Source organism: Chelonia mydas, chromosome 2, assembly GCF_015237465.2.
Source record: "Chelonia mydas isolate rCheMyd1 chromosome 2, rCheMyd1.pri.v2, whole genome shotgun sequence".
NCBI lineage: Eukaryota > Metazoa > Chordata > Testudines > Cheloniidae > Chelonia > Chelonia mydas.
The window spans coordinates 171,706,055-171,721,430 of record NC_057850.1 but is presented as its reverse complement, the minus strand read 5'-3'; the positions used below and the strand labels follow the sequence as shown (position 1 = coordinate 171,721,430).

At 38.4% G+C, this 15,376-nt stretch overlaps 1 protein-coding gene across 4 annotated transcripts in view; it reads left to right on the top strand.

The window, feature by feature from the left end:
* Positions 1-15,376, top strand: part of CDK13 (cyclin dependent kinase 13) — a 56,215-nt gene that overhangs the window by 8,786 nt on the left and 32,053 nt on the right. For 2 of the 4 annotated variants that reach the window (XM_037890016.2, XM_037890019.2), the window contains exons 2-5: positions 4,540-5,166; positions 9,663-9,833; positions 11,072-11,211; positions 12,410-12,580. In XM_037890016.2, coding sequence (XP_037745944.1) covers positions 4,540-5,166; positions 9,663-9,833; positions 11,072-11,211; positions 12,410-12,580 — 1,109 coding nt within the window. The remainder of the gene's footprint in view (positions 1-4,539; positions 5,167-9,662; positions 9,834-11,071; positions 11,212-12,409; positions 12,581-15,376) is intronic. The other 2 variants (XM_037890018.2, XM_027821206.3) reach the window with 1 other exon arrangement.

The window sequence follows — 15,376 nt, the reverse complement described above, 5'->3', positions numbered from 1 at the left end:
GTTTTTTTTCATTCCATACCTTTAAAATATTTGGGGTATACAATGTAGCAATTAATGTTACATTATAAACTAACTTTTGGAGTTTTCTGACTTCGGTGTTCTTGATTATTCAAATGTTACATTAACTTTTTGCATTTTTAAATACACTAGGTGTTGATGCAACTTGTATAATTAACATTGAAGGTATAACAGAACCTTTGAAGAACAGTTTTGTGGTAGTTTTGTGGCATGCATCTGACAAAATCCAGTATCCAAAATAGTAGCTTGTTGTGAAAGTTTTTCAGTAGTTAAGCAGAGATAAAGTGACAACCAGTCTGTTTTGAAAAATTTAAGAAGTTAAGCAAAAGTTGTTAAATCATGCTTAAAAATACAGTGCTTTACCCTATTTGCTAATCTGTGACAGCATTACCCAAAACCATGCTGGATTTGGTGGTTTTGGAGAAAGCCTTTTATTGTTGTTCCTTTCGCTCTTGTCATTTATGCTATGTTTTGTGTCTTTCCCTTTTTCTGCTTTCTCTTTGTGTTTAGCAGCAGTACTATATATTTAACCTCTTTCAGAGAGAAACCAATAAACCCTAGTTTCACTCCTAGTGTGTTCTTCTGCAGCTGGCTCCAGAAAAAAATGTAGTCAGGTGTCAAGAACTCCTATCTCGTTTGTCTGTTTCTCTCCATCTATAAAATAGGATTTGTGGTCCTTGTCTACTTCAGAAAGTGTTGTATGAATTTTTGTAGTGTTTTGAAAAGTATAGTGCTATATAAATGCTAAAAATTAGGTGTGAAGTGCTGCTGTGCTGTAGCAACGCAGTGTGCCCTTTGTTGGGTGCATCTGTGGAACAATTAATAAGTAAATATGACAAAGGTGCCTGTGTGTGTGGACAAGCACCAAACAATGTCAGCTACTGGGCATAAACATGGAAAAATTGAAACAGACTGATGGATATAAAGCTAGGATTTTTTTAAATTGTTTTCCATTCACAGTTCCCTCTAAAAATCTAGCATTATGGCAACTCCATTCTGTTGAGGACTGGATGTGGTACTTAAGTCTTGTACTTCCTCTACTCTCCCCAGACTGGGCCAAAGATGCTTTTTAAATTCTTCAATATTTAATGCAACAGATATTTAAAATATAGTTCCTTAGGTAAAATAAAAAATAAATGTAGAAATTTATGACTAAACACAAACCATCCGGTGGCAAATATATGTAAGATGGGGCAATATATAAGTGGCAGTAGTCTTTGAAGAACTGAGCAGACTTCTGATATAAGCACTGTTAAGAAGTCAGGTGCCTGTCATGGTGTCCACTAACATTTAGAGTACACAACTGATATTTACCAGAAAGATTCTTTTAAAAAAAACACGTTATCTGGACAAAGTCTGGACATCATATGTTTTATAACTTTGTGACGTGATCTTTTTTTAAGCTAAGGTGTAGCCTCTGAATAATGTTAAAACCAGTTGGTATATGCTTGAGACAAATTCTTCCCTCAGTTGGGAAAATGGAGTTCTGTACACTAATCTGAGGGCAGAGTGTTGTTCCTGAAAGGTAACCTGTAAAGGGAAAAAATTGTGCTTGTGCCCTCTTTCTTTCCTTTGGGGTATTTTTCCTTTCCTACTTGTCTATTTTTGTTAGGCATTCGGATCCAGTCTAGGCTGTTAGTTTGTTATGGCTAGTAAACTAAGGAAATGATGAAATTACCAGCCAAAAGAGTAGATAGAAGTTAAGTATTTGAAAGAGGAAGAGTATTTTAGTCAGACTGTTTAAAAACTGTTTTTGATTAGCACCTATGAAACCATCTTTCATTCTAGTGTAGGCAAGTTTCTAGAAGTATTCCAGGAAAACTGAAAAATGCAAGACTTGACACTTACATTTCCAAGGTCAAAAACAAGCAGGAAAAAGTGTGGGTGGCAGGGTGGGATACAACAAAAACTTACAGGCATGCATAATACGGGGGGCGGGGGGGACCACCAGTTCATTATATCAAAATATTTTGCTGTCCATTTTGGTTCTGTCTTGCCTTTTATTAAAAGTAGAAAACATTCTCCTAAGGCACAGAAATGTAAGTGACTTTCCCAAGGTCAGCAACTAAATTATAGAGTAAGGAAAAGAACCCAAGTCTCCAGACTGCAAGCACTGTGTTTAGTTCACTAAACCACTGCTTCCATTAAAAGTTAATTAGAAGTATTTTCCTTAATTTTTTTATGTGCCAGAGCTGCAACACACTTATCTGAAAAAGTGCATTTTACATAATTATTTCAGTGTCAATTGGAAATGCTGTAGAGTACAGTGATTTCCTCCTCCCCCCTTGGCCCCCCCGTTTTCTTCTCTTCTGACCTCTTCTCATTCTGCCAGAGGGTTCTGTAAAACCAAACCTTCTGTCTGGCACAGAAGTGAATTATGTTAAATATACCTAGTTTCTGAGAAGTATCTTGGGGAAAAGATTTTGGTTGATTTGCTGTGTTTTGAACTGTTAAATTGTTCTGACATATCTAATGAAATATAGCTCCATATAACCACTAGTTTCAGTTTGTTTAGTTTATAGCATATCGCAGAAGTCCTACTTAATCTAAACGTGCTATCGACCTGTTTATGTCAGTGAAATCTTGATATTTCAATAGCAAGGGTTGAAAACCCCTACTTTTCTCATACAAGATTCATGTTTCTCTTTTGGAAATTAGTCAATATATATGTAATAGCATCTTCTCTCTTTTAATACTATGTAACACAAGATCAACTTATCTCAAGCACATATATGTATATGTATATAAATAAAATATATTATGTACAGTCAGTACTTTTCAAACACATGAAACATTCCAGGAACATTCATGATATTTGTTTTCCTTGTTTTAGCTGCCAGTTCTTACATGTTGTCTGGTTATATTTGGTATGAGCTGAAGTGTACAGCACACTGAGAACTCTGATCCTTACTATTCTAGCATATTTTTTTTAACCCAGATAAATGGGCTCACTGAAATAACATTTTCTTCAGGAATGATCTAGTCAAGAAAAATATAATTACAGTGTAGTTCCACTAAACTGAAGTTAGAACAGTTGTGGATATGGTGAATATATTTGGAGACAGATATGCATAGTGGAATAAAGTGGATGAAGAAACACTTTCATAAATTTTCATGGACTAGTAATAAGTTAGGGTACTTTGTTTTTTACTCATAGCAGCCATTTTTTAACACCTGTGTTTAAATTGGCAATTTGTCTCTAGTAGTTTGCAACAAAAAACTAAATCAAAACTACTAGGCAAGTTGAAATATGGAATCTATTGAATTAGTAAAGTAAAAATGTATGTGAACTGGTATCTTTCTCAGTGGCTTCAAACAATTGCTGAGCTTTCTCTGTAACTACCAACATTCTTTCTCTTGGATATTTTTCCCTCCTGGGCATTTGCAAATGTGTGTCCTGTTCTGTTCTCTGCACATGTGCAGAAATCCAGATGAGTGACATTATTTTCTTCTCCTCTGCTGCTCTTCTTTTTCTGCAGTGTAAATAAATAACATACTGTAGCGTGACAGCTTGTGAGTTACACATGCTTATGCTGAGTTGTAGGGGATATGTACGGAGAATTATCTGTCTAAAAAAAAAGTATAGACTGTCTTACAAAAATGCATTAATACAGCATTATGCTTGTATCATTATGTCCTCAGAAATGAAAGTTGATTGCTGTCTTTCAGTCTGCTTCTTTGTGCGCAGTTCATCACAATAGTTTCTAACTATGTATTCAGTGGTATTTCTCAAATACAAGGTAATGATAAAAAGTTACTGCAACAATAGTTACACCAGACATTTTTATAAGGCAGCAAATTCACAAATTGAGGTTCCTACAGCAGTATTACTTCATCTTCATAAATACTGCTTTCTCTTCCTCTTTTTCTTCTTTAGGTGTGTAACTTAATATTTCAGTTTGCTAAATATGTCTAGAAACATTAACAAGAGGTACAAAATTGCAGAATTATCGTTGCTGTAGTTCATAACTTTTTTCCTAACTGTCAACAAAGCAATTTTTTATTCTCATATTTATGTAGTTTTTTTAAAATAGTTGTATGTGTTGCTTAGTATCAAGTTATTTCTATCAACAAGCAAAGAACAGCTCTGACACTGAGGGAGGAAATGAACAGCTGATCAGAAGGCATGCAATGTCTTTTCTGACAAGTTTCAGAGTTAGTCTGTATTCGTAAAAAGAAAAGTACTCCTTTTCTTTTTGCGAATGTCTTTTCTGTGTTTATATTTTTGAGATTTCCCAATGACTTTTTACAAAGGAGCTCTGCTAAAAAAGATTCATAATATAGTCTGAGGTCCTGTGTGGTTATGTCTGTGCCATGGATATTGTATTCAGAGATACAGTTCTTATTGTTTCTGAAAGTCTTTCCATATGGGTTTTATTTAGATTCATGTTCACCCTTTAAACATAGTAATGGCAATGATGGTGCTTGGAAAAGCTGTTCTGGTAATAAGGAAGGCAGGTTATATAAAAAGACATTCTTTATTTTTAAACCTAAATTGACCAAATCTTTACTATTTTGAAGCAGGAGATCAGCAAAATCCCGAAGCAGAAGCCCTTACTCATCAAGACGCTCAAGGTCTCGCAGCAGACACAGATTATCTAGGTCCAGAAGTCGTCACTCGAGTATTTCTCCTAGCACACTGACTCTGAAAAGTAGCCTGGCTGCTGAGTTGAACAAGAACAAAAAAGCAAGAGCTGCAGAGGCAGCCAAAGCCAATGCAAAAATTTCAAACACCTCTACGCCTACCAAGGGAAACACTGACACTGGTGTGAGTGCACCTCAAACAAACAATGTGAAAGATCTGAAGAAAATAAAAACTGAACATACACCTTCTCCTACAAGTGGTGCAACTTTGAAAAATGACAAAGCAAAAGCAAAGGTCTCTGTTCAGGAGACAAAGGTGGAAAATAACTTGATTGTAGACAAAGTGGCTAAACAGAAAGCAGCAGCAGCAGCAGCAGTAGTAGCAGTAAAAGAGAATAAATCGGCTGCCGTGAAGCAGCAACCAGTCACTGTAAAAGAGAAAAACAAACCACATACACCAAATGTAGGAGCCAAGGAGAAAGATAGAAATGTTGCACTACTAACCTCCACGCTGCCACCCTTGCCTTTTCCTCCCATGCTGCCTGAAGATACAGATACTGACAGGTGAGTATATACATTCATGTATATTTTTAAAGAAATAAAAACCTGCACAATTGCATAGGTCTGATCAAAAGCTCCACTTTAGGCCAGTAGTTCTCAAAGCCAGTCCGCCGCTTGTTCATGGAAAGCCCCTGGCGGGCCAGACCGGTCTGTTTACCTGCCGCGTCCACAGGTTCGGCCGATCGCGGCTCCCACTGGCTGCCGTTCGCCGCTCCGCGCCAATGGGGGCTGTGGGAAGCGGCGCGGGCCAAGGGACATGCTGGCCGCCCTTCTCTGGGAGGGAGTTTGGGGGCTGAGGGTGTGTGGGGAGGGGGTGCAGGTTCTGGGAGGGAGTTTGGGGGCGGGAGGGGAGTGCAGGCTCTGGGAGGGGGGTTCAAAGGTGCGGCACTTACCTGGGATCTAAGCTGAGGCGGGTTGGGGGGCCTCTGTGTGCTGCTGCCCCCAAGCACCGCCCCCAGAACTTCTTACTGGCTGCAGGAGCACTAGGGGTGGGGGGCAGCACATGGAGGCAGAGTCCCGCCCTGCCCTGGGGCTGCAGGGAGGGGCTGGCAGCCCTGGAGCGAACAGGCAGACGCCACTCAGATCCACTGCACTGCCAGGGCCCCTGGGGGGCCAAGGGAGAGACCCGGACCCAAAACTGCTGGAGTCCCGTGGGCCACACTGGGGAGGTTCGCAGGCCGCAGATGGCCCATGGGCTGGGAGTTTGAGACGCCTGCTTTAAGGGGTTAGCAACATTGTAAGCACTTGCAATGGTAATAAGCACTGGTTTTAGCAAGTAAAGCACCTAGCAGTTCATCTTTGAAGTGAATATGAACTAGGACAATATTTTATGTCCATAGTGAAGTATTTCTAGGTCCTAAAAACGTTATGGAACCTAGACGATATTAGACTTTTTTTTAGCTCCGAGATAGAAACCTTATCAGCATTAGAAAATTGTTAAATTGTAGCTTGTTGTACTTTTCCTCTGATTTCTGGGCAATATTAAGTCTAGAGAGCCTGTTACCAATACCACACTTTCATAGGCTATGTGATTAAAACGTTAGGGTTTTCAGCCGGCCCTTAGCTTGTAAATGAAGATTTTAAGAAATTAGTGCCGAAAAAAAAAAGTCAGCATGTGAAGGCATCCGTCTTAATATTCCCAGCGTTGAAGCTGCAGTGACAACATGATTTCAAGATTTCATGCAACTGTGCAAAGACATTGCTTTGCCCTCCCTGCTCTAGTGGTTTAAGTCAAACTACGGCCCGTCAGGGCTTGCAGCCCGGCCCACAGGATTGCCAGCCCCGTGGCACAGCGGGGCCTGCCCTTGCCCCGCACTGCTCCCGGAAGCAGCTGGCACCATGTCCCTGGGGCCCCTGGGGGAGGGGTAGTCAGAGGGCTCCGTGTGTTGCCCTCGCCTGCAGGCATGTCCCGTGCAGCTCACGTTGGCTGGGAACGGGGAACCGTGGCCAATGGGAGCTTTGAGGGTGGTACCCACGGCAAGGGCAGCGTGCGGCAGAGCCGCCTGCCCCACCTCACCCCTGGGAGCCATTGCCGGACATGCTGGCCACTTCTGGGAGCGGTGTGGGGCCAGGGCAGTCAGGGAGCCCCCTGCGTGTTGCTGCCACCCTGGAGCCGCTTGAAGTAAGCTGGGCCGGAGCCTGTTCCCTGAACCCTTCCTGCACCCCCACACCCCACCCTGAGCCCCTCCTGCACCCTGCACCCCACACCCCTCCTGCACCCCTGCCCCAGCCCTACATTCATGGCCCTGCATACAATTTCCCCACCCAGATGTGGCCCTCAGGTCAAAAAGTTTGCCCACCCCTGCACTGGAGAGAAGCACAAAACTTGATGTAGCATTGCTAAGTTTGAAAGATTACAGTGTTTACACTTGTTTGGCCTGCTTTCCTTTGTCATTTTAAACTGTGTAGTAGCAGCCCATGTGTCTTACCTGTAAATAAAAGTTGCTAGGAATTCAGACTTAAATGTTTCTCTTTATTAAATTGCTGGATATAAAATATATTATATTTTAAATATAAAAATATAAATATAAAAAAATAAATATAAAAATATAAATATAAAAAACACAGGGTGTAATGTGTTAAAGTACAAAGATTGTCAAAGAAATACAATTGAAGTATCTGACAAACTTCCTGTGTTGTAGGAAAGAAATCGCTGCTTTTCCTCAGAAGTGCCAGCAGAATTCAATCCATTCCTCCAAAAACGATGGATTTGTCTAGTGAACATAGGAATGCATGCACGGCTCAATCATACTCCCTTTGAAGATAGTGGCAAAACTGCCTTTTTGTTTTCATGAGAACAAGACTCTGGTCACAAATATCTACTGTAAATTATCTGGTTTAGAGCAGAGAGAAGGGCAAAAAATTAACCCTTAAAGGGCTTGGACTGTTGAGCAGCATTTATTTATTAGGCTGTAAAAAATAAATTGCTTCCTGATCCTGTTCCTGATGAACAGCTTCTGCCAGAAATAGAATGCTTAATATGTATTGTAATTTATCCTATCCAGTTTAACTTCAGATTATATTTTTATTCAGAAATAGTTGTTACCAATTTGAAAATTAGGGAGGGCCATGTATACACAATATATTGGAAACTGGGTTTTAGAAATTAGTTCTACCAATTTATTTTATCTTTGTAAATTAATAACATTCTAGTAGATAGGCAAATATTGTACGGTTTGGACTACATTACCAATCTGAAAATGATTATATCACATTGTAACAAGATGATTGGAGATCTTATTGAAACTCAAAGAAAAAATACCCTGACTTCCACTTCTAATAGTCTAAGAGGAAATATTTCTAAGTCCAAATATTTTAAAGGACACTGTCAATTCAAAATCAAAAGTTTTTGTTTTTTGAAAAAAGCTTTGGCTTCCTTTAGCAAAGTTGTGGCTTTTATAATAACATTTTTCTGTTTAAACATGTTCTCTTCCCTGTTGTGGGAAAGACAAACGGGAAATTGACTATATACAAAATGCTGTCTAATATGTCTTAGTCTTCCATTTACAGTAATATGAGATGTTACCCACTATCTACTTGTAACACATTCAGATAGCCATATGATCTCTTAAAAAGTTGGTATTCTGATGGCTCAAATAGTAACTAATACTCTGCAGCAATGTTAGAATTAAATTATACAAGTAGCTTATTTTTGTGTGAAACATACATAAACATTATATAATATTTGTAAGTACATGGGAAGGGAAGGAACCTCCTGGGTTGTAAAGTCCAGCCTCCTGCTGTTGCGAGCAACCACATCATATAATCAATTTCATGAACTTACCAAGCTCCGTTTTAAAACCAGTTAGGTTTTTTATCTGCACTACTGTTATGGGGAGGCAATTCCAGAGCCGGATGCCTCTGCTGGCTAGAAACCTTCTTTCCAGTGTTCTGTTCTCACTTTCCATAAAATAAGGCAGTGCACTTAATTTCAAAATTGCTGTTTTTAGAAAAGTGTCTGATTCAAACTACTATGGGACTGATGGGGATGGGCAAACAGACTATTTTGGTCCAGTAACGTTCTCAGGATAAGTATTACATCCCTCTAGATTTAGAAGCAGATGAAGCAAAGGAGCAGAAGGAACTCAGTTAGGGGAAGTATGAAAAGACATAAGTGGATGACAGGGAATATGATTGAAAGTTCTATATTAGACTATTCATATTATTTTAGACCAATTTTGGCTTCAGACTGCTATCAGTGCAGTTTGAAAACTTTGAAGAACGGTGAGGCCTCAAGATGTGTATTAAATCAACGTCAGAATGATTATTTATAGACCAGTTTCGCCAATGAAATAATATTATAGTAACTGAAAAGTTCCACTGTGAGAGTGGGAAAAAGTCACCATAGTACTGTATTTTTGAGAGCTTTATTTTTTAAGCTAGTGAATAGCAGAGAGCCAAAAGGTGACAGTCATATGGAGCAACAAGATGTGTGAGACAATGTGGGACAAGGAGTTAGACTCCCTTCCTCCATGTATGTGCTCATATGCTTCTTGTGCCTCAGATTTTTTTTAATGGAATTAAAAGAAGAAAAGAGATTTTGCTCTTCTAACTGTGTCTTTCAAAACACTGTTGTAAGATGAATAAGTATTATCCTCTCTTCACAGATGGGAAAATAGTAAAAGGGCCAGGCTAATTGAATTGCATGAGCTCACAAGTGAAGTGTGTGGTAGAGACTTAATCCAGGTTTCCTGACTACCTGTCCTGGCCACTAATGCATGTTGTCATGACTAACTTTAACATTCACCAGGAAATAACTAAAAATATTCTTGATCTTAGTTCTCAGATCTGTAATTCTCAGATCATGCTGTTCAGTAGCCACATGTAAAACATAAACAAATGTCCTATGGGTTGTAAAAGCAGAGACTGCTGCAAAAGCAGACTATATGAAATAGTCACTCGTAGTGAATTCTACTGAGATCTCACCGCCATTAGGTTTCCAGCCATGAAACGGAAAAGAATTTTAGTCCATTTTAGTTGTTTTCTGTTTATCTTTATAGTTTGCGAGGGAATCTTTCAGTGAAGGCAGTTAAAAAGGAAGTGGAGAAGAAACTCCGCCATCTGCTTGCAGATTTGCCACTTCCACCAGAGTTGCCTGGAGGAGATGATTTATCCAAAAGTCCTGAAGAAAAGAAACCAGCAGTTCAGTCACACAGCAAAAGGAGGCCTAAGTATGTTTACTACTTCCTTTTAAAAAAAACCCAGTAACTGCATGTAAGAGAAAATGATATACAAGTTTCTTCACAATATAAAAATTTGAAATATATATAATTTCCCTGGCTTTTTATAAGTACTGGAAATAGGTTAATGCCTGCAGCAAATCTTGAATCAGCATATGTCGATTTACTTCCACTTTGTGCTATTTAAGCCTATTTTTCAACCATTAAATGACTCAGAATGTTTTATTTCTGAGAGTCTTCTAGACAGGCAAGGCGGTCCCTAAGTGCACTGGCACCATTTGAGAAGATGGAATTTTGTACTCCTGCTCACCATTTTCCTATTTGCCTCATTTGCACTAAGTTTCTCTGAACCCTATTCCCTTATTTATACCATCCTTCTGCCCTGCTGTGTACAGTAATGAGGGGCCAAATGAGCAGAAACTGCAGACAAAAAGAAGTGGTTTGGGATAGGTTTGTTGGTGAGTAATCGTGAAGGTCCTCTTTAGATGCAGAACTGAAAGTGCCCACTCAACCCATGTTTAAGACTGTTCCTTGGTTTTATATCCTCTTGGTTGTATACCCTCCCTTAAAGCACCACATTAAAAACTTTCCCTTGGAATTCATTGTTGTGTAAACTGTCCAGAAAGTGATTAATATGTAAGACTAGATGCTGTTCCTTTCTTTGCACCCATTCATCCTTTCCCAATGAGGTTGCTGCATCCGTAACACTTTGAAGAAGGTAGATATTGAATGAGATATTTTCTGTGATAGTTAAATGTACTAACCATTGCGTAGGCATCTTTTAATAGATTAGTGAAGTGGGTGTGTATTGTTTTGGATGGACAGATGCAGAAACTGTTAAGTAAAATATGTCTCAGAATGTCTCTTTCCTGAGACAAAATAATTTTGCTTTTTTTATAAATTTCAGTGGAGCCCATTTTTAAACAAACGTATTCCTTTGTGGTGTTTTCAATGAGAATAATGCAGTTTTGTGCTAGGGCAGGAGATAGGCAAAGCAATAGAATGGAAAGAAACTGCAAATGAAACTGAAACTAACTCTTCTGTTTTCTTTGTCCAAGCTGAGAGGAATTAAAAGAACATAAATGTTGAAAGTTGAATTCATTCAGTTCTTATGGATCTTTCTCCAAGAAGTTAGTAATATGAAAAAGGTTGCTTTTTACAGATAACTTATTTCTGAACATTTTGATATTTTTATGGATGTATTCTTAGAGCTAATTTTTATTTAATAGAATATGTGGACCACGCCATGGTGAAACAAAGGAAAAAGACATTGACTGGGGGAAACGCTGCGTGGATAAATTTGATATAATTGGCATTATTGGAGAAGGCACTTATGGGCAAGTTTACAAAGCCAGGGATAAGGATACGGGTAAGATCTAAAAATATATAATAAATGAGTGCTGTTAACTACAGAATTACATGATTACATAGATTTAATTTGGTATATTTTGTAAAATGCTTATGCTTTTCTGCCCTTCTCATCTTGGAAAATTCTTCAGAATTGTGTTGGGTTTTGATCCTGGTAGTTCTCCATAGTAGTAGTAATTTCCCTATGCTGCTTAACATCATGTAACTGCAGGTTATTGCTAGAAGCATAGGTTGTAGGTATTTTTGGCCAATTTCCTACTTCAGCTTTCGTGCCTTGAAGATGGTAAAAGAGAGAGGCACAGCAGTAATGCTTGTAGGAACTGTTGATGAAAGAAGCTGTTGAACAAAGGGTATATTCTGGAACTTTGCAGTTTCTCCTCCTTGCACCTTCATAGCTACTACCTGAAATAATATAAAGGGGGAGGGCCTCCTGTACAATGACACCCTGAAATGTGATCTCTAAGGTTGCTTTTCCTATGGTATGTCAGATAATTCTCATTTATGGTATAATTGTTTAATTAAAAGCTGAAATAGGCAGTTACAAGTTTTGCAATATCTGTTTATTTTATGGCTTTCTCAGAACACCAACAATGGGGTATCAAAGAACATTTTGGTCAGCACCTTATAATAAGCAGTATTTTGAGATTAAGTTTCCTGATGCATATTTTATTTTCTTGTTTGCTTGATCATCTCACTTTATATTAGTATTCTTTGCTGCATTACAAATGTGCTAGATGTATTGCTTATCAAAAGGAAAAAAGATGCAAGAAAGAACCTCCCTTCATTTCCCGACCTCAGGTATCCTGTAATATGAAGTCTGCAGCATAGGTAGGCCTTTAAATGTAGAGATGCTGTTGACTCTCGCTCTTGTGTGTAGGCGTAGTGATTGGAAACCCAAGGAGGCAGATCAGATTGCAGATGAGAAAGAAGGAAGAAGGCTATTTAGTAGTTGTGAGAAAGTTGTTTTATAGTTTCACTTCTGCAAAAGATTTGGTGTCTGAGCTGTGAGTGTTTTTCTTAACATGGACCTGAATTTACTTTTTTTTTTTTTTAGTGCAGGTGCACGTACGAGAACATGAATGATTGACATCTTTTTTTAAATATTGTAATTCAAAACATGTATTGAGTGACAGAAAAATCTGAAATTCATTTGTTTGAGTGCTATCCTTCATGTTTTTAATATTTAAACCTTCTCATAGGAGAAATGGTGGCACTAAAGAAAGTACGTCTGGATAATGAAAAGGAAGGTTTTCCAATTACAGCTATTCGGGAGATTAAGATTCTTCGACAGCTTAACCACCAAAGCATTATCAACATGAAGGAAATAGTGACAGATAAGGAAGATGCTTTGGACTTCAAGAAGGACAAAGGTATGTACACACGCACAGGGCAACTACTTCTCTGCAGTCCCATTCTTAAAGCAAATATTAATTCAGTATCTGCAAGTGGAGGTTTTACTTAAAAACTGCCTTTATAGATAGTAACTTTTCAGCAATGTTACTTGTTCTCTGTACAAGCCCTTTATTTAACAAACACAGAAATACCATTGCTTTCTGGAGTATTATAAACTCTCTCAGAACAGAATAAATGTAACTTTATTTTACACTATTGGAGCAGATGTGAAGATGCTTGTTATATGTAGATTGACAAGACAGACAATGGGAAGCTGTCACTTTGGAGTCCAGTTTAGATTCCACTCTGCTCTCCTTGTTTCCTCCTGCCTCACTGGAATACTGCATCCTCATTCCTTTAGGGAAAACTTTTTCCTTACCGGCCTAGGTTATTTTTGGCTTGTGATTTCATTTTTTGGAATTGACATGAGTGCAGATGACAGAAGGAAGCAAAAGGGCAAAATGATGTATAAATTGGCCTTCTCTGAAGGCCAAAGGACAGATGGATTTATTAGTAAGATAGATGGATTTGTTCTTGAATGTCAGAGGCCTACAAACTTTTATATTCTCTGTTCGCTTTTCTTGAGCTACAGCAACTTTCAAAGCAGAGAGCAGTAAGGCTAAGGTAGGGAAATTTGTACAGGGCTGTTGTGCTTTTCGCGAGTGTAAATCTGACAATAGAGCTGGTCATTCCATTTTTGGAGATATCTTTCATGCAGTAATCTACCAGACTGTTCTCAAGCCAGTAATCCCTGGCTTGTTTGGGTCTCCAAGCAACAGGTGTCTTTCTGTTTAAAATTTTTGGCTGAGAAAATGTCATTTTAGGAAATTTGGGTCAGAGTGGATTTGATTTAAATAATTTGTCAGGAAGACTCGATTTAATCATGGTTTTCTGTAGAAAAGTGCATTCTTGTTATAATCTTAATAGATATTCTTCACAACTTAGATAAATGTAGGTTTCATTTTTAGAAGTGATTTAGAAGATTATACATTTTTAAAGAGTGATTTATTTTGAAAACTTTTCAGATTAGTTTTACAGTTATATCAGAAAATGAATGCTTGTTTGGTTATTTCATTTACCAAAGGTAACTGAAGCAGATATTTATGAAGACATTGGGAGGTGAACTATCTCTAGTTCAACAGGTTAATCATTAATATTTGGAAGATTTTCTTGCCATGCTGTATTAGGAGGAGAACATCACCAGACAGACATTTAAATTGTTTTATTTAACTAAAACAACAACGTTAAGTATTCTGGATTTTTTTCTTCAACAGCAAACATATAATATTTTAACAAAACAAGCATATGTCCCTCCCTTCTCACATTTATCTCCAGACTTCTTCTCCTATTCCACCCCAACAATCTTCTATTCATTGAACTTTTTGAAACTTTGCACTTTTAGAGAGAGGTAAGGGATTGACTCTGTGTACACAGATTTGCAGAGGGACAATAGAATTGAGGTCTGTTATTTCTCACCTCTATATATTTATTTTGTTAACAAGCATGTTACCTCTGGAGACACACATCCACAGTCTGAGAACTGCAAAACTAAGCATCTCTGATGGTATCTTCTAGACTGAGCATTGGGTAGATAGAAGGATTCCCATTGGGTAGATAGAAGGATTAACCTAAATAATCTATACTGAAGCCTGTGGGAACCCCATAAGATTGGGTCCCTAATCCATGAACTACTGGAACTCATTTACAAAACTTTTCTTAAACATTACATGAATATATTGTCTCATATTATAGAATTAGGAGAATTTTCTTACCACCAATTCTTTGGTGTCCTAGATTCCTCTGGCGTAGACTCATCTCTGTTGATTAGTTAGGAATCTATAGAAGATTCTGTGAAAATGTGAGGTTTCTGTACAGGCTACTAATAAAGCCATTTTTTTTTCTTGCTCTGGAAGTACTGAGTGTGGAGAGAGTAGGACAAGTGAGTGGTGCTAAGCTAAATGAAGGGCTGTACAACGCGTTTTTCACTGGCTCCTCTCTGGCCTACTCTGCATGTGAGGAGGAGCTACTTTTCTGTTCTGTGCCGGTAGACTCCTGAACCCAGAGAAGAAATTGGTCATAAGAAAAGTTCCCTTTTTATATAGTTCTTGAATATCAAAGAATCCCAGGGGCCTCTAAAAACTAAATCAGTGAACATATAGTCACTTCATCCATCATCAAAATGCAGTCTCCTTTGAAAGGAGTGTGGAAGTTGTTTAGTACAATGCAGCAACATTGCATAACAGATAAGATAGGAAAAGATGAATATATTATACAGCCAGTTGACACATCGAGTGACATTTTGTTTAGACAGAAAGTAGTAGCATGAATTTGGTTATGGTGCCAAGGTTAAAATCCCTACTCTTGCGAGAAGCCCTGTAAGGGCAGTAATAACCCAAGACACTGATTTTTGTGTGTCACCCAAAAGAGAATACTTCCACCAGGGTTCAGTCGTGTCTGTGGTAGTGAAGGGCGTGCCCCTGACACATGCCATTTTTAGCAGGTAACTTAGATTTTCCATGGTTTTTTTTCTATTCAGTTGTTAATCAGACTGATCCCTACTTAGTTCATGAAAACAGGTGTTTGGGTGATCATTCAGCCTACTGTGCCTTGCACTATTGTGACTGTCTTATTGCTGAAAGCGTCTTTTTCTTCTCTCTTCTGTCACTCACTTGTGCCACATCTAAAATTAGATTGTAAGCTCTTTAGGACAGAGACGGTTTCTTTCTGTAAAGTGCCTAGCACATGTTTTGGTACTATCAAATTAATCCTTTTTT